This window comes from Rana temporaria, chromosome 9, assembly GCF_905171775.1.
Source record: "Rana temporaria chromosome 9, aRanTem1.1, whole genome shotgun sequence".
NCBI lineage: Eukaryota > Metazoa > Chordata > Amphibia > Anura > Ranidae > Rana > Rana temporaria.
Window position 1 is genome coordinate 117588777 of NC_053497.1, and position 23202 is coordinate 117611978.

General features: G+C 41.0%; 1 protein-coding gene across 1 annotated transcript in view; it reads left to right on the plus strand.

Moving 5' to 3' along the window:
* PTPN18 (protein tyrosine phosphatase non-receptor type 18) overlaps positions 1–23202 on the plus strand; it is an 83595-nt gene that overhangs the window by 40014 nt on the left and 20379 nt on the right. The window contains exons 11-13 of the mRNA XM_040325257.1: positions 5004–5087; positions 11286–11374; positions 22427–22782. Of these exons, the coding sequence (XP_040181191.1) occupies positions 5004–5087; positions 11286–11374; positions 22427–22782 (529 nt within the window). The remainder of the gene's footprint in view (positions 1–5003; positions 5088–11285; positions 11375–22426; positions 22783–23202) is intronic.

Genomic DNA, 23202 nt, shown 5'->3' on the forward strand with positions numbered 1-23202 from the left:
AAAAAAAGAAATAACATGGTATTTCCAGACAAATGATAATGAAGAAAGTGATCCGGGTATAGTTTGGGAAGCCCATAAATCAGTGATTCGAGGGGTTTTAATTAAACATGGTTCCCGAGTTAAGAAAGCTAGAGAAAAACAAATAAAAGAATTATTAGAAAAGATACAGAGATTGGAGATACAACATAAAAAAAAGACAGAAATGGGTATAGGAATTGAATTAACACATTTAAGAAGACAGGTAGCGGATCTCCTTAGATATAAGGCTGAAGCGGTTTTACAATATGCAGAGAAGATGACATACGATTCAGGTGATAAATGTGGGAAGTTACTAGCAAAAAAATTGAAAAAATTACAGTCACGGTCATATATCCCATTTATTAAAACCAAAGAAGATAAAAAACTCCACCTTTCAAAAGAAATAGCACAAGAATTTAGGAAATACTACGCCGCGTTATATAACCTTCAAGGGAAGGAGAACCCCTCTGGGGCTGTGGAGAAATATATATCCTCAGCAGGTCTGACTAGATTAACACCTCCAGAGCGAAGGGATTTGGGAAAACCAATTACTCTGGAGGAAGTACAATCAATAATGAAAACAATAAAGCATGGTAAAGCCCCAGGCCCAGATGGGTTCACCATACAATATTATAAAAGCTTTAGTACACTATTAGGGACCCATATGACTAAATTGTTTAATACAGTAGGACAAATAAGAATGTTACCCCCGGAGACGTTACTAGCACATATTACGATTATCCCAAAAGAAGGGAAGGATCCAGGGGCATGCACTAGTTATAGACCAATATCATTAATAAATGTAGATATTAAAATTCTGACAAAGATCTTGGCATCACGTATACAGCCCTATCTATCTAAACTGGTACATTTGGATCAGGTCGGGTTCATCCCAAATAGAGAAGCAAGGGATAGTACTATTAAAGTGTTAAACTTAATAAACCAAGTAAAAGAAAAGAAGATATCGAGTGTTTTCTTGAACTCAGATGCAGAGAAGGCATTCGATCGAGTGAATTGGGAATTTATGTTGGGAACAGTAAAACAAATGGGATTAGGAGAGCGGATGGCTCAGTGGATAGAGGGGGTGTATGCGGGACCCAGAGCTTTGGTAAAAGTGAATGGGGTGTACTCTGAGCCTCTAGCAATCACAAATGGTACTAGGCAGGGCTGCCCCCTGTCGCCTTTATTATTTGCATTGACATTAGAACCATTATTAAACAAGATTCGACAGAACAGAGATATAGTGGGTATTCAATTGGGAGGGAGGGAACATAAAGTATCGGCTTACGCAGATGACATGCTCTTCTCCCTAACAAAACCACAGATATCCCTTCCAAATTTAATGAAAGAAGTAGAACTCTACGGGAGGATGTCAAACTTTAAAATAAATTATAATAAATCGGAAGCAATGGGGGTCGCTCTGCCAGGGTCGATTAAGAATGGTTTGGAATTTAGTTTTAAGTTTAAGTGGACGACGAGGGCATTGAATTACTTGGGCACTCAAATGCCACCAGATTTAAAGGATACTTTTGAACTAAATTTTAAACCATTATTGGGTACAATTAGAACAATGTTAGATGGATGGAGTAGAGGGATGCACTCTTGGTTTGGGAGATCTAATATTTTGAAAATGAGTGTAGTGCCAAAGTTTTTATATCTTTTTCAAGCTCTACCAATTCAGATCCCCATGTCGTACTTCAATCAAATTCGGGCATTATTTACAAAATTTATATGGGGGAGTAAAAGGCCCAGGATCGGTAGGAAATTATTGATCCTACCCAAGAAGGTGGGAGGGATATCAGCACCGGATATGTTAAAGTACTATCACGCAGTCCAGTTGGGAAGGATAGCAGATTGGAGTAGACATGGGGATTATAAATTGTGGATCACTATAGAGCAACAAATGTGCCCAGTACCGTTAGATAGGGCAATATGGTGCTATTCTGCGTTACCCCTTACAGTTAAAACTCACCCAACGATAGGACCAACTTTATGGATTGGAAATAAAATATGTCATAATCCGAATTTCTCAACGAATAATTCCCCCCTCTACCCAATAATAGGAAATCCAGAATTCCAGCCTGGTTTGGAATCCCATATACTCAAGAAATTAAAAGAAAAGGGTAGATTTCAAGCCTCCCACTTTCTGGGTGAAAGGGGGTGGATGACAATAGGAGAAATAGCACAAAGGGGAGGGAGCGGTGAGATACCGATATGGCAAGCGCGACAGGTACGACACTTTCTGGAGACTCTGGATGGTGCAGAAAAGTATAAACGGGCACTCACAAAGTTTGAGGAGTACTGTGGAGGAAAGGAACCACTAGCCCATATGGTCTCTAAAATGTATATATTATTGACTGCACCACCAGAAGACTTTAGAATGTCGAGCCTAGTAAAATGGGAGAGAGATTTAGGCCAAGTTTTTTCCCCAATACAAAGCCAAAATATTATAAATTTAGCATTAAATTCTTCAAGATGCACGAAAATACAAGAATTAAATTATAAAATATTAACAAGATGGTACTATACGCCAGCGCGTTTAAACACATTTTTTCCTGAAATGTCAGATAGATGTTGGAGAGGCTGTGGGGAGAAAGGGACAATGCTACATACATTTTGGGGATGTCCAATAATACAACAATTCTGGGAAACAGTACGGAGAATTACACAAGAATTTACGGAATATCATATTCCAGATGACCCATCGTTTTTTCTACTACATCATGCTGAAATATATCCGGTGAGATATAAGGGATCAATGATGTGTCATTTGATAAATGCGGCGAAAAGTTGCATTGCAACAAAATGGAAAGACCCCGAGGCACCTCCAATATCTATGTGGCTGAAAAAAGTAAGGAAAATAGGGATAATGGAGAAACTCCTCCCAAAAACAATAGATAAGAAACAGCAAATTAAAATGATATGGGCACCTTGGGAATTATTTTTACAGTCGGAGGAAGGTAAAAAGCTAATAGGAGAATAAGATAAAGGGTAGTAGATGGAAGAAAGAAGGAAAATAGGAGAGAGAACATTTTGCGCACGGTTGGAGGACAGCGGAGGAGGGGAGGGGTGTATTGTATTGTCTTATTAAGAATTTTTTTTTTTTTTTTTTTTTTTTTTTTCTCTTCTCTTCTCCTAATTCTTCTCTCCGGCCTGAGGATAGACGGCTGGAGGAGGGGAATGGGGGAAGAAGGGGGTCTAGAGGTAGGGATAAGGGGGGAGGGAAAGGGGGGATAAAATGAGGAAGGAAGTGCTGCGGGAATAAGGAGGGAATTAGTACTTTAGATAAAGAATAAATGGATATTTAGTGGGAGATGGAATACTCGGGTAGTCTGAAATTTAGTTTAGAAGTAGAAAGTATTTGGTCTATTATAGAGGAATGGATTGAAACTAGTAGTGATACAGATATTATGAATAGTAAATAGAGTTGAAGAGAGAGAATAAATATAATTTCCATACATATGTTGATGTATAGGACTATGCTTAGTCCTCTTCTTATGTTTCCTGTATCACTTTCTTGCTTTTTTTTCTTGGAAAAGAAACGAAATAAAAAGAAAAATTAAAAAAAAAAAAAAAAACAACATACGGTAGTAGGCAGGCAACTAGCATTTACAGAAGATCAACTATGGCAGCTTGCTGCTTATTTTAGTATAGTTTTTCTTTAACGTTAACATTCACATTTCTCATACGAGGCAACATGGTACTACATACCACTAGTTAATGCACTGCATGATCATTCATACCTCCAAGTTGTATTCTTCCTATATCATATTGACCTTTTTGTTTTTATGTCATTTTTTAAAAGGTATGGAGCTTAAATTAAAAAATAATTAAAATATATCATCTACGTACCTGGAAGCACTATTTGTGAAATCCCTGTGATTGCTGTTACCCTTATTTCCGTAACTGACCAAAATCAAAGCCATCATGCTTCCTAGTTTCCAGGGCTTTACAATATTTCTCAAAAGAGGAACCATGTGTAAAGCTCTGTAAGAAGCCTGCTGAATGTAGCCTTGATGGATTAGGTGTACCCCCAGGGTGCTCAAAGTGTAAGTTTTGACTATGAGCTTCTAAACATAGGTGTTCCCACGTCTAGCAATGCAGCCCGGTATGTTTCTTGAAGAGACCAGCACATAAATGTCATATTTGATCAAATTATTTTATTGCATGTACTGAAAACCTACCAGCAGACAAACACATAGACTGCCTTTGGTTACTGTACCTCTTTCTGAAGATTGCCGCCTACCGAACTGTCATACTGATCCTCTGCTTTTAATACTTTATTTCAGTGACCTAGAAAAAGATCAGGAGTTCTGACTGTCTTGCTACTCATACTTGTACAGTATACAGTGTATACAGATCAACATACGGTAGTAGGCAGGCAACTAGCATTTACAGAAGATCAACTATGTCAGCTTGCTGCTTATTTTAGTATAGTTTTTCTTTAAAGTTAACATTCACATTTCTCATACGAGGCAACTTGGTACTACATACCACTAGTTAATGCACTGCATGATCATTCATACCTCCAGTTGTATTCTTCCTATATCATATTGACCTTTTTGTTTTTATGTCATTTTTTAAAAGGTATGGAGCTTAAATAAAAAAATAATTAAAATATATCATCTACGTACCTGGAAGCACTATTTGTGAAATCCCTGTGATTGCTGTTACCCTTATTTCCGTAACTGACCAAAATCAAAGCCACCATGCTTCCTAGTTTCCAGGGCTTTACAATATTTCTCAAAAGAGGAACCATGTGTAAAGCTCTGTAAGAAGCCTGCTGAATGTGGCCTTGATGGATTAGGGTGAACTCAAAATAAACAAAGCATATTTTATGACTTCAGTGCCCTTGCAGTGATTAGCACCAGCAGTTCACTAGTCAATTTCACCTGAAACTCTTGGTGTGTTGCTGTTTGTTTACTGTCACAGCCTTGTCTGTAATGTTAATTTGTTGTGGTAACTAATCCACATTCTTCCTGCAGGAACAGTATGATTTCTTGTATCACGCAGTTACTGAGATGTTTGAAAAGCAACTGAATGATCACAATTATGAAAATCTGCACCAGGTAAGGGGACAAAAATGGAAAGAATAGTTAATATACTTTAAACTTTTTGTATCTAGGATTCTGTCACATTAACAGTTGTATAATATAGTATATAGACTGAGTTTGTAAAGGAGGTAGTTCCATTTTTAATAGATATATAAAAAAAAATGTACTTTGCTGCTCGTCATTAGTAGGGTAAGCTATGTATTCAAGCTTTCAGACATAATTTATTTTTTATGATGTACGTAATAAGGGGGATGCCGTAAAGAGGACCCTCCCCTCAATCTCTATGCCTGTCAATAATAAATAGGGGGAAATAAACAATCATACTTACCTATATTGTTGTGACTTTTTCTTCATCGTTACCTATTTTTGTCCTTCCTAAATGCTGTCTGGGGTCCAATTCCCATGCTGCCATTTTGAAAAAAAAATGTGATATTGCATATGCTTAAAATTAAACTCTATGATGTCATGCTTTATCTCACACATATGACACTACATGTATCTTTTGGGGAAGAGAAAGCCTCACAAAATCTCAGGGGAAAAGCTTTTTTCCCCCAGCAAATTAAAGGAGTTGTAAAGGAAAAAATTTTTTTGCCTAAAATTAATGTCTGCAAGGTAGACAGACAGTATAGTGTAATGATTCTGTTAAAAAAAAAGTAAATACCTATTAAATTCCTTCATCTATATCACCTCCGGCGTTCTAGTTTGTGTTCTCTCATTCACTTCCTGGTTTGCTTTGCTCGTTCATGTAAGAACTACATTTCTCAGTATGCATTGCGGCACGCCCAGTAATTCACACCTCCTTGAAGTCTCTAACACGTAGAGAGCGTCCTACCGCACAGATGTAGTTCCCAGGAGGGGGCGAGCACGTCACTGACCACCGCAGTAAAGCCTCCCTTCACGGTGGTGGGTAACAATCAGACAAGCAGGAAGTGAACAGAACAGAGAAGAAATAGAGCAACTTGTGAGCAAAAACGAACAATGAGGAAGTGAAATGAGGAATGTCTGCAGGTAAAGGATACTTATTATGAAAAAAAAAAAATTCCTTTACAACCCCTTTAATGTAATTTTATACAGTGCATGTGGAAAATAAGGCGCATGATGTTGGCACTTGACATCACACATGCAAAGTATGACACTGAAATTGGAATAGAAAGATGGTAAGTAAAGCAGAAAAACATTTTTAAAAAGTGTTAGGCGATTTTACATCAGCATGCCGCGATCCATGCTAATGTGAAATAAAGGGGAAGGAGGGAAAGGTCTGCTTTAAAGGGAGAGGAATAAAGGTATGAAAGAAGGCATGCTTGGCACTCCTTTATATGAATCAGTTCTCTGCTCACTACTGCAGTTGGGTACATCATGAATACAAACTCTTCCCATTGAGTTAAAGGCTTTGGAGATTTGTACCTTGAAAGCTCCTTGCATATGAATTCTGATAAACCTGATGAACTTTATTTTTTTGTAACATTTTAAAGCATACTATTTGTAAGTTCGTCAATGTGATTTTCACCAGACATTAACTTTTGAGCAAGCCTTTTAAAACACATGCACCAAAAGACTTTTATGCAGTGAATGTTTGATGAATGTCATATTCACTGCTATTTAAGCGCCCCTTAGTGTTTATATTGTCTAAGCTTTTTCAGCAATAATGGTTCAAACCGGTGTGTGGTAATGCAAAAATATTAAGATATTTTACCCTTCACTACCAGCATGTTTCACCACTCTCCTTCCTAGGGAATTTTTCAGTTTTCAGTGCTGGTATAGTTTGACTCACAGTTACTCAGACTTGCGACACTGTAGCCAAATGAAAGTGATGATAAACCTTTCTTAAAAAAAAGGTGGTCCACTTCCGGCGCTTCTGGCTCCTCCCCCGTTGCGATGGGGCCCAGGGGGAAAATCGTGCAGGCTCACTCTCAAACCCTGCTGCCTGCACAATTGACACAGACAGTAGAGCTTTGTTCCACCCCCTGCTCCTTCGTCATGGCATTTTTTTTCCAATAACAAACATGTTATACTTACGTGCTCTTTGCAGCAGTTTCGCACAGAGCAGCCCCGACCCTCTTTTTCGCGGGTCCCTCGCCAGCGCTCCTGTCCCCTCTCTCCTGTCGAGTTCCCCCCAGAGCAAGCAGTTTGCAATGGGGGCACCCAAGCAGGCTCGCTCCTGAGCTGCGGCTCTGCGTGTGCATTCACACACAGAGCTGTGGCTCGGCCCTCACTCAACTCTCTCCTGATTGTCTCAGCGGCTGTGATTGACAGCAGTGGTGTCTTAGCAAATGAGAAGGGAGAGTCCCCGGAGAGCCAAGGTGTAACGAGACCCTTGCTCGCTCGGTTCCACTCTCCCGACACTCCTCTGCTGCTATTGAATCAGATTGCAGATCGCAACGTCTGATGGTTCGGACATCCAAGGCTCCGGGATTCGAACTACAGCTATGTGCCGTTCGAAATCCATCAGAACAAACACCAGGCAGGCTGTATGTAGGTTCAAACAGGAAACTCTTTTATTGGATGCACACAACACACTTTTATACAGCAGTTTGAACACCCCGCCCCCAACAACCGCTTTCCTATTGGTCAATTGTAAAGTACATTGTAGTTCTCAATTAGGTCCTCTTAGCCATGCAAATGAGGACTTGAAACAGGGTCAGCAGGGATTGGTCCGATAGCTTGAATAGGAGGACTGCTATGTGTAATGAGACAGAAGCCACAGGGGGCAATTAAAGTACACAAACAGCCAAACACAGAACAATGCTTTTCTTCCAGACCATAGAGCCGTCTGGAGGGCGGAGGGGTTAGCCTTAAGGCAGGGCAGAAGACCCCCCACTGTGTAACAGATTCAAACACTTCAGCATTCCAAGGTCCATGACAATACTCCCCTCTGAGAAACAGTCCAACAGCCACAGTGGGACCCCGAATGGGTCAACTCGAGGATGTTGGAAAAGTAGTCTTAAGGTTCCAGGTCTGTCTGCCGGGATAACCCATCCGCCTTCCTGTTTTGAGGCCCTGGCCCATAATCGGAAGGCAAAAGGCTCGCATTCAGTCCTCTCCAAAAGCCTCTGTCGCAGCTAGGTCTGTCACATAAGCATTTGTGCAAATCGCTGGATCGAGATGGGGCTCAGGTATGTATTGGTAGGGCTGGGGGGGGGGGGATGCTGCAGAGAGAAGGTTTTTTACCTTCATGCATAGCATGAAGGTAAAAAACCTTAAACCTTTAGAACCACTTTATATAGAGAATGCATTATTTAAAATTAAAAAAGAAAACAAAGACGTAGGAGTTTCAGTCTCCCCTCAAAAATTAAGTCAGCAGGTACAAATACTGTAGCTGCTGGATTTTAATAAAAAGACATTTACCTGTCCAAGTATCCACACCCAAGCGGATTCTTCAATGGGCTTTGGGTCCAGGCCCTGGCATCTTTACTAAGACAAACTGACTGTCAAGTGACTATCTTCAGGTGATACACAGAGATTAAATAAATGATCCTACATAATTTGTTCATGTTTATCTGCAGCCTTTACTTCGCTAAAGCCATTTGAAGTGCAGAACTTACACAGACTGTCAGAGGTTTTCAGAAAGCAGGGAACAGGGAGCTGAAGTTACATTCTGTAGATCTAAGTGAGGAGAGCTTTGAGAGCTGATTGTAGGAAAGGGACACAACTGTCTGCTCACAGAGCTATGGCTGTCAATCACAGGCAGCGTGCTGGAGCTCCCTTCCCTGTCACCTTTTTATCTTTCGTGTCAGGAAAACTTGTCAGAAGTGACTCATGCTGATACCAGAAGAAGGAGGCATCAGACAAAAAATACACTTAATGCACTGGATTAGGGCAAGTACACGCTATAGACGGATATGCTTTGTTCATATTTCATGTCAGAAGTTTGCAACCACTTAAAGCCTGATGCCGCGTACACACAATCATTTTTCAGCATGTCCAAAAAACGAAGTTTTCCCAACTTCATCATTAAAAACAATGTTGTCCACACACCATCGTTTAAAAATTATCTAGCAAAGCGCGGTGACGTACAACACGTACGACGGCACTATAAAGGGGAAGTTCCATTCCCCTTTGGGCTGCTTTAGCTGATTCAGTGTTAGTAAAAGAAGATTTGTGCTTTTCTGTCTGTCTGTCTGAATGTGCTTACTCCATTATGAACGGTAGTTTTACTAGAACGAGCGCTCCCATCTCATAACTTGCTTCTGAGCATGCGCGGGTTTTTTACGTTGTTTTAGCCCACACACGATCATTTTTTACAACCCGAAAAACGACATCGTTTAAAACAACGTTAAAAAATGCAGCATGTTCGAATTTTTTTTTGTCGTTTTTCAGAACCTGAAAAATGATGTGTAGCCCACACATGATAATTTTAAATGACGTTTTTTAAAAACAAATTTTTTTTCATGCTGAAAAATAATCGTGTGTATGCGGCATCACACTGTTTAAGTGATCTGCTGATTTTCTTTTGTGTTTTTCTTAGTCACCGTACCAAGGAGTATTTGAGCAGCAATCCTCCTTCCTTACTTTGCCATTGTGAGAGACAGCTGAACTAGCCGTGCAAGTTCAGCTGAACTTGCACGGCTTCACTCCCACAGCCCAGTGTCAACCTGGGCTTAAAATCAACTGAAACCGAAATAGTTATATTTACTTAACCCTGATGATTATTTCCTTTCGTTGGAGTTTTTTTCACTTCTTCTTTCTATCATGCCATTTTTAATTTTTAACTATTTCTGTCATAGTTGATAACTGTTCAATTTAGCAAAAAATTTTAATGAATATGTAGCGCTACCCCCACAGGAGCCGCTGGATAGAATAGGGATGGCGTGTTACCTTCTGTAATGCGTCTAGGGGTATGATGATGAGATGATGAGAGCAATGACAATGAATTTTAGTCAAGCCATGTTAAAGTATGGCCGTCGTTCCCAGGTCGAATTTCAAATTATTTTTGTTTTGGCGTAAGACGTCTGGGAATACGAATAGACGCTACGCACGTCGCCGTTCGAAAAAAATTACGTCACATCGCGCAAAGCACGGCGGGAATTTCAAAACTGAGCATGCGCAGTATGTCCGGCGCGGGAGTGCGCCTAATTTAAATGGTACACGCCCCATTTGAATTGGGCGGGCTTGCGCCGGACGTGTTTACGATACACCGCCGCAAGTTTACAGGTAAGTGCTTTGTGCATCGGGCACTTACACTGAAAACTTGCGCCGGTGTAACGTAAACGGGTTACGTTACATGGCCGCAAATATTCGTGAATCTGGTCCTAGGTAATTAAGGTTGACCATGGACAGTGGATAATGGCAACCAATGTTCTAGGCTTTGACTATCATTTTTCATAATGAAGTTAACGCCTCGGATGAACGGAGGGGAGGTTCTAGGGGGCCATGGACTATTATTGTACCAGGATTTTTTTTTAGATCTTTGTAAAATTTCCATGCAAGCAATACAGATTCCTTACTTGACCTTGCAGAAATGATTGTAATTGTTTAGGAAATGACCTTATCCTTCAAACAAGTCTTCTGACAATTAGGCTGGCCATACACTGTATGATTTTTGGGTGGTTCCTGAAAAACTGGCCAAAATTTGCTCAGTGTTTGGCCCTGTCACCCACTTTCAATCTGACATCTTTCAAAACCGAACAAGTCAGGTGGAAAATTGTCAGCTGAAAAGCGTCTGCATTCAATAAGATGCAGCTGCAGTTCGGGTGCTTTGGCAGCCTGCAGTGTTGGATGTCAAAATACAATAGGCACAGTGGGAGTTTCTTCCATCCACACTGTGTAGTGTTAATAGAGGAAACCTGCAGGATGAAGGAAAAAATGTTTAGTGTATGGCCAGATTTTTTTCACTGTACCCCAATCACATGTCTATGGCTAGCCTCAAAAACAATTCAAAATGTCTGTTTTAATTGTTTTAATTCATTTTCAAATAAAATAGTGATACAAAACAATATTCACTTGTACAATGCTGAGCTGTCAGGAGGAGATAATGGTAACTATTTAAAATTTTAGTCACTTTCTTATTGCATCCCATCAGAATTCTTGTGCAATTTTTCTGTAATTTTATTTTTTATCTCTGATAAATAATGAACCCCTTGCAGACAGAATAGGGTTAAATCTTTTGTACTTTGCACTGAAAACAGGAAGAGGGACTTCCTGATTTATTCACAGATATGGTAGTGGCACCAACTCATCTGCTTGTTCTGTATGTATCTCTCCCTCTCCATACAGAATAAAGCACCCTATTATGACGATGTGGCACCTCAGCTGAACGTTTCCCATACCCAGGCCTTGCACCGGAAGAAGGATCTCAGTCCATGGTGAGTAGTCAATGCTGAAAAAGGGAAACATATCGAACAAGATGTTTCCTATGTCTTCAAAATGTTTTTGTGTTTCATACATGCATGTCAACATGTCTTAAAAGAGTAGATGGCATTAACATGGAACTCAAACCAAAACAGATGTGTGTTTGTGTGCGTTTAGTACAGATTGCAAATGGGTCAGGTTTTGCTATAAATTGTTATTATTTTTACCTCGGTCTGGTTTTTATTTCTGTATTAGCCATGCTCCTAAAAAGAAGTGCGTACATATCAGTTTGTATCTCCACTGTAACAGCTTTCTAGCTGACCAGCAAATAAGAGTTTGGAATTTAAAGGGGACATGCAGTTTCTCCAAAACACCCAATCAGAGCTCACTTTCTGTTTATCCAGCTACATCGTTAATAAACTGCTTTTTCATTGACTACAGTGGGTTCCTTGATTCTTCTGCCCTTTATAGTTATTAATTCTATCACTGACCATTTATAAATAATTTTGTTATTGGTTGTGCTTAATACTGTATAAAATCACCTGCATTTGTACCTCACAATGAAAAAAGTCCCAAATACACTTTGTTGACCAAAATATTTCCTTACTATCCTTCAGCAAGTCTAATTTCAACTTTTAGCATATGGCTGCTCAGATAAAGTGTCTTTTTAATAAAAAGGGGCAGACATCCCACAGTGCAGACTGTGCAGCCCCATGAATGCCCCCTTGGTTTTGCTGCTCCGTTTATATTTGATGTGAGTTTTGAGGTTGCTGGGAACCCAGGCTACTGCTGTCATGTAGACCGGGGCAGAAGCAGCAGGTAATCTTTATGATGCCCTAACCATTCTGGTGCTTTGTAAAATCCAAGTGATGATGGGCAGAATGTCCTTCTTTCTCTTTCCCTCCCTTACCAACACTGAGGAATGCACAATGCTTTTCTCACCGATACCATCTGGACTAGGATTAAGGGGGCATTTGCTGTCTGATCTCAGTTGTGTATTATGAACAATGAGAAGGTTCACGCCACTGCAGCCATGTTTTTGTCTTTATCTACCCATACATGGAAGAGCTGTTTGTACCTGGACACATTATGAATGAAAGGCCCAAAACTTGTCCTCTCACAGGGGACCTTTGATGGCTATGCTTTGTACTGGGGGTGAATGTTACAAGGTTAAAGAGACCCTGTCGCCATCTTAAAAAATTGCAGGTAACAGAAAAAATCAAGTATTTTAAAATCTAAATGGAGTCAAAATTTAAAAAAATCAGCACAAGGTGCACTTCTGTGACGGGCACTTCAACTTTTCATTCTTCCAACTGTCCTCCAATCATAGATTGGCATCTATAAACGCAGGAGGTGGGTGGAAAGAGCGGGCATAGTTGGGCACTATTAATGAGTGTGAATAAATAGGGGGGGGGGTAAATGGCAGTGGAAAAATGTGTATATTGACTCAAATAAAGGTGACTCAATGAAATTCTTAATCTACTCCTTATGTTCATGCAAATTCATTAATGTGATTTATGAATAGCACGGTACTTCATAAAAAGTGCAATGCGCTTGAAAGTGTAAAAAAACAAAAATGACCATCAATTAATTCATAAAAATAAAGAGAAAATTCTATGCATAAAATAAACGTATTATACAAATTGTTTTGGTGCAGATGCTTTACAGTCCAAGAATTCCACTCGTGCTCCCCTCTCAGTTCCACACTCACTGGATAAATGTACTCCTGCAGGGGTAAATCACATTCAAGCAGAGTTGCATATGGATGGATGAGAAAGATTGATACTCATAGCTTAAATTCGTAAAAAAAAAAAATTTTCAATCAATGTAAGATAGTATCTTTGAAAACATGCACTATCTATAGTGCTAAAGAAACAGTAATGCCGCGTACACACGATCGGTTTGTCTGATGAAAACGGTCTGATGGACCGTTTTCATCAGACTAACAGATTGTGTGTGGGCCCCAACGTTTTTTTATTTATCGCTTAAAAAACTAGGAACTTGTTTTAAAATCATCTGATGGTTAACTAACCGATAGAAAAAAACGATCGTCTGTGGGCACGTCCATCGGTTAAAAATCCATGCATGCTCAGAATCAAGTCGACACATGCTTGGAAGCATTGTACTTAATTTTTATCAGCACGTCGTTGTGTTTTACGTCACCGCGTTCTGACACGATCGTTTTTTTTTTTAACTGATGGTGTGTAGGCAAGGCTGATGAAAGTCAGCTTCATCGGATAGCTGATGAAAAAATCCATCAGACCGCTTTCATCGGATGAACCGATCGTGTGTACAGGGCATAACAGTGTTATAGCCATAGATGTGGGACAGTGTGCATTCCAAAGACCGAGATTACAAAAAACGGAAGTGACGTGATTGCGTTTCAAGCACCGCCTTACGTGTTTTGTCATCAGAAGTGGCTGCTTTTATATTACTTATGGTAATTAACCCCTTGCCACCCAGGCCAATTCTGACACTTCTCTCCTACATGTAAAAATCATCTTTTTCTTTCTAGAAAATTACTCAGAACCCTCAAATATTATTTATATTGTTTTAGCATACACCCAAGGAATAAAATGGCGGTAGTTGCAACTTTGTATGTTACCCGGTATTTGCGCAGCAATTTTTCAAACATGTTTAATAAGCACTGAAGCACAGTGTGAAACGCGTTAGCCTTTTCCTGATTGTTTGCTGTGGCGTGTGATGTTCTGTGACCAGTTTTAATAAAAAGGAACGTTTTTGGAGTGCGGCTGTCCCAGCTTCTTCTCTTCAATGTTTTTTTTTTGAAAGAAACCGTTTCATGACTAAAAAAACAAAAAAAAAACACCTAAGTTAGCCGATTTCTTGTATACTATGAAAGATGATGTTACACAGAGTAAATAGATACCTAACATTACACGCTTTACAATTGCACACACTTGTGGAATGGCGAAAATCTTCAGTACTTACAAAACCCCATAGACGACGCTTTCAATTTTTTTACAGGTTACATGTTTAGCGTTGCAGAGGAGGTCTAGTGCTAGTAGAATGATTGCTCTCGCTCTAACGATCGCGGCGTATGTAACCTGTGTGTATCTAGCTCTGATAATAGCCAGTGCCTCACCAGCCACTGACCTCACTGCATGTCCCTGACCCAAATCTTAAAAATACATTTGGACAGGACTGTATGAATGTCGTAGCTGTAAAGCTTTACTTCACAGCTGCAACTTTTTATTTTTGTCATTTCTTTAGCTGCAGCATCTTTAGCTCAGCCGGCAGAGTTTGACAGGCAGCACCGCCTGTCAAACTCACCTATTGATTTCAATGGAGCCACTCTGCAACTGCAAGACAAACTTGCTTGCAGTAGCAGCATAGTCCAACAATGTAAAAATACCACTCAGCAATGTAAAAAAAAAACAACAATGAGGCAGCTGCTGCTATACCACTCTTGAAAAGCAATCCAACACAGACCACTTTTCAGAGGGCAGTAAGCATTACCGCAAATAAGAAAGAAACGTGAAACACATCATCCATTTCACACTCACCACCAACCAGGTCACTCCCCAGCCACTTCCCATGTCAGCCCATTCCCTTGAACTTATATCACAGGTGACCATTTCCCAACCTGCAGATGAAAGACCTACTCCAAAATATATCATTCCCTGTTACTCCCCCCACCCGCTGATTGATATCCTTCCATGACCACCTCACACCCCCCTGCTGACAGATCTCTCTCCCAGCCTGTGCCCACGCAAAATATTTTAACACTGCACTTTTTTGAGTTTTATTATTGTTTATTTGAGAGATAACTTTGCCAGGCACTGAAACACAGAAAGTGTTTCAGCACCCGGCAGTTCGCTGCCATTCTACAAAGTGGTACCCAACAAGTGGCGTCTCGTGCACATAGAGGGCCAGCAGGCTGCGTGCTGGGCACCCCTGGTCTAAGGGCTTTTGGATATCTACAAAAAGTCGTTTTTTTTTCTTTTTACAGCTAATAGTTTAAATGCACTTATTATCTTAGGGGAAGATTTTTGTTGCAATTGTTGGTCTGGGGGCAGGGTCAGGGTCTCTTTAACTACTAAATAGAAACAACTAATGTGTATAGCACAGTTTACCATTAAAGAGTTTTAAAAACTATGGCTGTGTGTCAGGTAAGAGGCCTTTCCAGTCTTAATGTGATCATGCATCTTTCTTTTCAGATTTTTACTTTAAATGTTTTTTTTTATTGAAGTTTTCCAATAAACATAATATATCTGCAGTACAAAAACAGTAGTACAAAAATATGGGAGTATACATTCAGCCAAGTTACATATCCGTTTCATTTAAAGCACAAGGCAACGTATACATGACACTTATGCAGCGTACACACGGTCGTTTTTTGTGATGGAAAAAAAACAACATTTTTAAAAACTTCATTTAAAATGACCGTGTGTGGGGAAAACGTTGTTTTATGTCTTCTAAAAAACTACAAAAAAAATTCGAACATGCTTCAATTTTTTATGTAGTTTTTCAAAACGTCGTTTTTTGTGTCATTTAAAATGATAGTGTGTGGGTAAAACAACGTTTAAAACAATGTTTTTAAACCCACGCATGCTCAGAAGCAAGTTATGATGCAAGCTTGAATGGAACAGAGTGCCGTCGTACGTGCTGAACGTAACTACGCTTTGCTAGAGCATTTTGAAAAAACGATGGTGTGTAGGCAACGTCGTTTTTTAAAATGAAGTTTGTTTCATGATAAAAAACGACCGTGTGTACGCGGCATTAGAGTATTCAATCCGGGCCTACTATCAGAGAGAAGGAGTGCAGGCAATATGAAAACAACAATTCGTTTATAGGATAATTCAAACATAAACATAGGGCGGGGAGTACACAAAATGAAAAGTAAAAAAAATTGAAAGAGAAAAAAAAAAAAAAGGAAAGGTAGCAAAAGGCATAGGCCCTGGATTCACAGACAGCGGCGCACATTTATGCCGCCGTAGCGTATCTCCTTTACGCTACGCCGACGCAGCGCAGAGAGGCAAGCATGGAATTCACAAAGCACTTCCTCCCAAAACTGCGCTGGGTTTCCTAGGCCTAAGCCGGCGTAGGTGGAAGTGGGCGTGAGCCATGCAAATGAGGCGTGACCCCATGCAAATGATGGGCCGAACGCCAGACAGATACGTATAATGAACGGCGCATGCGCCGTCCCGTGGACGCATCTCAGTGCGCATTCTCACAATCACGTCGGAACAACTGCCTAAGATATGCCGGATCACTGCCTACGGCGTGAACGTAACCTACGCCTAGTCATATTCACGTCCAACGTAAACTACGTAAAATACTCGGGCTTGTGTTCCCTGGTGCAGCCCTTTGCACGGATGCTACTGAGTTACACCTCCTTTATGGGGCATAACTTTACACCGTACGTACAACTTACGCGCACCAGTCGTAGCCTGCGTCGGGTGCAAGTACGATCGTGAATCGGCATATCTCCCTTATTTGCATATTGGAATAGAAAATCAATGGGAACGCCACATGCGTCCAGCGTAAATATGCGCCCTCTCTACGGCGGCGTAGGCAAGTTACGTTGGTGGAATGAAGCCTGTTTTTAGGCGTGTCTTAGTTTTGTGGGCACGGCGCACAGATACGACGGCGCATATTTGCACTTACGCGGCGTATCTGGAGATACATCAGCGCAAGTGCTTTGTGAATCCGGGCCATAGTCTCTCCTTGATCCGACCCTCACAAGAACCGAGGGGAGTGAGAGGAGGGAGAAAGGAAATAGCTCAAACTACATTATACCAATCTTTCCATGGTTTCCAATAGAGTTTAAATTGTTTCCTATTATTCAATCTGTTAGCCACTAATGATTCATAAACATAATGAGATTGGGTAGTCTCCAAAACTTCCGAGGTGTTGGGAGCCCTGTTGGACTTCCAATACTTCGCTATTAACGTTCTGGCTACCAGCAAGATGTAAGTAACCACAACACGTACATCTGGGGGAAAGGATTCTATACCTACATTCAGCACGGCTAGACTTGGGTTGGGGGGCATTAAGATCCCTGTAATAGTGGAGATAGTGCGGAATATATCATTCCATAAGCTGGTCAGGTGCTTACACGTCCAGAACATGTGGAACAAGTTACCCACAAATCCACAGTTTCTCTAGGAAAAACGGGGCGAGTTGGTGAGAGAAAATTTGGACATTCTGTATGGTGTAAGATACCACCTCATAGCTATTTTTTGTGAGATTTCCCAATGGCTGATGCATTTTGAGGCCTTGTATGTCGATTTAAATGCATTAAGCCACTGGGAAGTTGTGATGGTTAAACCTAAATCGGATTCCCATTTTAGAAATGGGCGGGAGTTACTGAAGTCAAGTTTACGCTGCAGGATATTGTAGAAAAAGGATATACCTTTAGCTGGTGAGGGGATTGTGGTGTAATAACACCAAATTTCAGTTGGGAGGAATATGTAATGAGAATCGACGGACTTCAGGAGATGGGAGATTTGGTTGTATTTATAACAATCCCTGTGCAGTAAGTGATATTGTGTTTGAAGAGAGGTAAAAGTCTTAAGAGTGTCCTCGTGGTACAGGTCCGAAACAAATTTAATACCACTGTTTTGCCAATCAGTGACATTGAGATTGGGAATCATAGAGGCAAGAAGGGTAATAGGTATAGGGACATCCACTCTACTGGAGGGGAGGGTTGGCACCTTATGAAGTTCTCTCCATGTTAGCAGAGAGGCTTGTATGGTAAGTGGAAGATGTTGAATAGAGAGCGGCTGCCAGATGTCAAAAGCAAAAGAGAGTATAAGTCCTTAGTGGGGCATAAAGCTTGTTCTATGCTACTCCACGGAACAATATGGGAGGAACCAAACCAATTTTTGAGTTGTGTGAGAAGTGAAGCTTTGAAATAGTCATGTATGTCTATCATACCCATTCCCCCAACAAGTCTATGTTTGACTAGGAGTGCTTTGGAGCAACGTGGTCGTTTAGAACACCAAATGAATTGTGTGAGCAGGGAGTTCAGAGCTCTAAGGTGAGTTCCTGGTAGAGGAATGGGCAGAGTGCATATAGTATTTGAGGCAATATAAGCATCTTTAATGAGGCCAATTGACCTATCCAAGTCAATTCTGTTTTAGCTAGCCTTTGGGTTTCTTTGGTTGTTCTGTTTATCAGAGGTAGGTAGTTGGCGTCAGCCAGTTGTCGAAGGTCTGCCGTAAGCTGTAAGCCTAAATACGATATAGAAGAGTTACTCCAAGAGTAGAGAAAATTAGCTTGTAGTTGGGAGCACAGGGGAGATGGAACGTTCAGCGCTAAAATTAGTGATTTTGTAAAGTTAACTTTGTAGAAGGAGATCTGGCTAAGTCAAGTCAAGATGGCGTGAGCATGAGGAAGAGATGTGGATGGGGTAGTCAAAAAATAAAATGATGTCATCTGCAAAAATATTTATGTTATGGGATACTCCCTGAACAGTAAAGCCCGCTATGTCAGGGTGTGCTCTTATCTTCTCTGCCAATGGTTCTATAACAAGGTTAAAAATAGAAGGGGAAAGAGGGCAGCCCTGTCTCGTACCAATTAGAAATTGTGAAAGGGGATGAAAGCATATTAGATGAATAAACCTGGGCAGATGGGGACGAATAGAGGGCTAGGATGACGGAAAGGATGGGCCCCTCGAAGCCAAACGTTTGCAAAGTATGGGACATATAGCCCCAATGTATCCTGTCGAACGCCTTCTCCGCATCCAAAGAAAGGATCAGAGAAGGCGTCCGAGAGGACCCAGCGCACTGCATGACATTGATAACCCTCCTCGTAGCATCCGATGCTTGTCGGCCAGGGGTGAAACCTGTTTGGTCAGCCTTTATAAGGGTAGGTAAAATGGGGAGGAGCCTATGAGCTAAGATTTTTGCGTACAATTTTACATCCGTATTGAGAAGGGAAATGGGTCTGAAATTTTGGGGGGATGTGGGTTCTTTACCAGGTTTAGGAATAGTGACAACATAGGCCTTGAGCATTTCAGAGGGGAAAGAGGCAGAAGACATTGCGTCTGCATAAACCAACTGAAGCGATGGAGATGAGACATCTTGGAAAATTTTAAAATAGTTGTTTGTTAGACCGTCAGTTTTACCAGACGGGAGAGTTTTAATCGCTTTCCTAATTTCCAGCTCCGTAATGGGAGAATTAAGAGAGGTCAATTGTAATTGTGAGAGGGTAGGGAGATTAATACTAGATAGAAAAAATTGTATGCTTGTGTCTGTAGGTTGGGGGGTACTAGGGTCTCTACTAAGATTATACAAAGAGGAATAATAATCAGCGAAGGAGTTCGCTATGTCCTTTTGGGTTAAATATTTTTTTGTTGCCAGTTGGGTCATTAAGATACAGGATTTTTGATTTAGTCCTACATACTTTGAGCCTCTGAGCAAGAAACTTGCCAGCGCGATTACCAGATGAGTAATGGGATAATTTAAGGGCGTTAATATGCTTATCATATTGCTCAAGGAGTAAAAGCCTGAGCTCGGAGCAGAGCTATGGGTGTAGTGGCGGCTGCTTTATTCATAGACTCTAGGGATTTAATTTCTTCAAGTTGACGGTCAAGCTTTTGAGTCCTCTGCCTCTTTTTCCAAGAGCAAATCTGCAAGATAACACCCCTAATGAACGCCTTATGTGCGCACCACTATGTAGCAGAATGAGCATTTAAGGAAAAAAGAAATTCAGTTAGATTAGCAGTGATGGCATTCACATGGAAAGGCATATGAAATATTCGAGAGTTTGCACGCCAAATATATGCAGGACTGGGGGCATGCTCCTCCGCCACAGTTATAGAGACAGGTGCGTGGTCGGACCACGAGATGTTGTGTATGGTGGAGGAGGACACCGCCTGCAGCAACAATTTGTCTACCCAGACCATGTCAATTCTAGAATAAGTGTTATGCCTGGCCGAATAGTCACGTTCATCCGAATGTTGACACCTCTAGGCATCGTAGAAAATCTTCTGAGTGTAAAAGAGGCTGTAGTTTTGGAGGAGGCCGCTTAGACTTGGATGTAGTGTCAATTGTATAGTCTACTGTGGCATTGTAGTCTCCACATATCACCAGCGAGCAGTTTCGGATAGATGATATCCTGCGAAATAGTCTCTTCAGAAAACGTATTTGGTGAGAGTTGGGTGCATAAAGGTTCACTATGGTAAAAGGTTTATTATTCAATTCTGCTGTCAGGATAAGGAAGTGACCCTCCGGGTCTACCTGGGTGTCTAGTAAGTTAAAAGCCACAGAGTCTCTAACCGCAATGAGAACACCCTTTTTCTTTGCAGATGCCGAATCTAGAAACTGATGAGGAAATTGCTTGTGGCGGAAGGTAGGAATACTGGAAGAGGAGAAATTAGTCTCTTGTAGACAGAGAATATCAGCCTGGAGTTTTAGAGCCTCCCTCCAGACCGAGGCCCTCTTAGCCAGATGATTCAGTCCATGTACATTAAAGGACACTAATTTAATAACCATAGGTGCAATACAAGTAATAGTGCTGACAGTACCTTGCAAAGGCCCCAAAGGATAACAGGCAGGTGTGGGTCCAAGTGCAGGCAGTGAGGAGACAGTCTTGCCAATCCAAAGTGATGATGAGTGGGCTCAGCTCGTGTAGGTCAGACCAGTGGTAGGAGAGACGAAACCAAAAAGAAAAAAAGAATCCACGAGAAAAAAGGAGCATAAAACAAGAATACAAACAAGTCTGTAAAAAGGTAGATTCAAACAGGAATGTGTGGGCAGAACAGCTGCCCATTTCTACTAACGAGAGGGAAATAGTTCACGCACTACGTGCTCCAGATTGCTAAGGGAATCTGGCAGTTGTTGCAAACATGGCATACGGGGTACTAGGCATTTTGCTTCTTGCCTTTATTTTTGCGTGACACCGTTTGCCACTCACCTTGAGTGTCCAGCTTTGCAGAGGCGGGGGAATTCTCAGAGGCCCAGTCGGGTATGATGTCCAAAGAGCGCAGAAGCTTGAGACCCCCCTCCTTGTGATCACGTGGTCTTCCCTTCGATGGTGACCGAAAGCTTTGTTGGGAATCCCCAGCGGTACGGTATATCATGGTTGCGCAATGCCTTCATCACAGAAAGCAACGACTTGCGTTTTTGCATTGTGTACTGGGTAAGATCTGAATATAATTGTAAATGAGCAAATTTTTCTGGAGGGTGAGAGTTCTTGCGGAATGCTGAGATGAGCTGCTCTTTAGCTCAATAAAAGTGAACTCTCATGAGAACATCTCTAGGGATGTTATCCGGTAGGTGTGACGGTTTGAGGAGACGATGAATCCGATCAATAACCAAATCAGCCTCAGAGCTATTGTGAAAGAATCCAAATTTAGTGCATTTCTATATGTATCCGGACCCAGTGGTTTGGACTAAGTACAGAATTAAGACTCTGCAGCACATAGTGTCCCACGGTGTACTGGTGACTTTTGATGTTTTGAAAGATCGTTTTAGGCTACCCAACTGTCATTTCTTCAGATACTTACAACTGCGGCACGCCTCCTCGGATACAGTCTCAGATTGAAGCAGGTGCATTTAAAATAATTCCCTGTTCACAATACAATTTACAGATGGTGCTTCCTGTCAATTTCTCACTAAAGAGCATTTGCTTGCTTGAGTATGAAGTGCGGGGTTCAAAGTATGTTTCCTGTGTGTCTAGTATTGTATAAATAATTTTTGATGGCTATCATATACTCCGAATTATAAACTGTTGGCACTGTTTGTGGGTGGGGGGTGGGAATTGGCTTTGAGCACTGCATTGTACTGTACTTGGTCACTGGCCTCATCTCTATGTTCGGGTGGAGACCTTAAACTGGTATATTTTGCTGAGGCTGACACTGTAACTTTTCTGTAATTTTTTTTCTCTTTTTTGTTTACTTTATAACTTGAATTGTTACTGCCTTATTGCAGTTGAAATCTTATTTAAATTTAAATTGTAAAAACTTGATAAAGAAAGGCAAATCTTAAGAATATGGGAATGTTTCAGCAAGCGATGACAGGAAATGTTTATTGTAAATGAATTCAATTTAAATTAAATTAATTCAACAAACTCACTGCCTTATCTTTCTCCTGGTACAGTGTGTCCCTCCCGCTGGACTGCTCAGATATGAATGATACGTACGCAGTGGTGCAAAAGAGGCCACCAGCTCCATCAGTCTCGTCTGGGTCTAAAAGTCTACCTACCACCTCCGAGAACCGGGCACCAACCTCATCTCACCACCAGTATGATAACGTCAGACCACGCACAATGTTTGCTAAGCCTACAGACCAGTTGTACAGCACTGTGGCTCCTAAACCCAACAGGGCATCCAACAGTCCAACTTTCAGTCCAACCACCACCTTGCAAGTCTCGTCCCCCTATGCTTTAGCTGGTGCGCCAGGTCCTCCAGAGGCTACAGCTAATAATTATAGTCCGGTCAACGCTTCCAGTGCAGGTAAAGAAGTAGATAGGGGCAGGTTTACTGTATTAGGACTCCTTCCAGGAGGAATTCGATCTTTTTGCTGCTTTATACCTGGGGAAATAGAGTGAGAATATTTATGTTTAAATTGCTGAATAAACGGTGGTCCAAGGCTGTGAGACCTGAAGAGTGTTCCCTTTCCGGTCTTCACTTTAGAAGTGGTTATTGTAAATAGGAGTAGACATTGAATGCACTAAAGGCCTTATTTATTGTTTGAGGTATTATCCATAATGACTGTTTAGATGTAATTGTTAATTATTCCGTGTCAGTGTAAAAAAAAATGTAAGCAAGTCTGTGAATGGTTGTTGTGGGTAAACAACTTTTGTTCCCTCTAACAAAAATCACTTCCGTCCACTGAAATTACACAGCAATTTATTTAATTATCTTGCTTCTGTT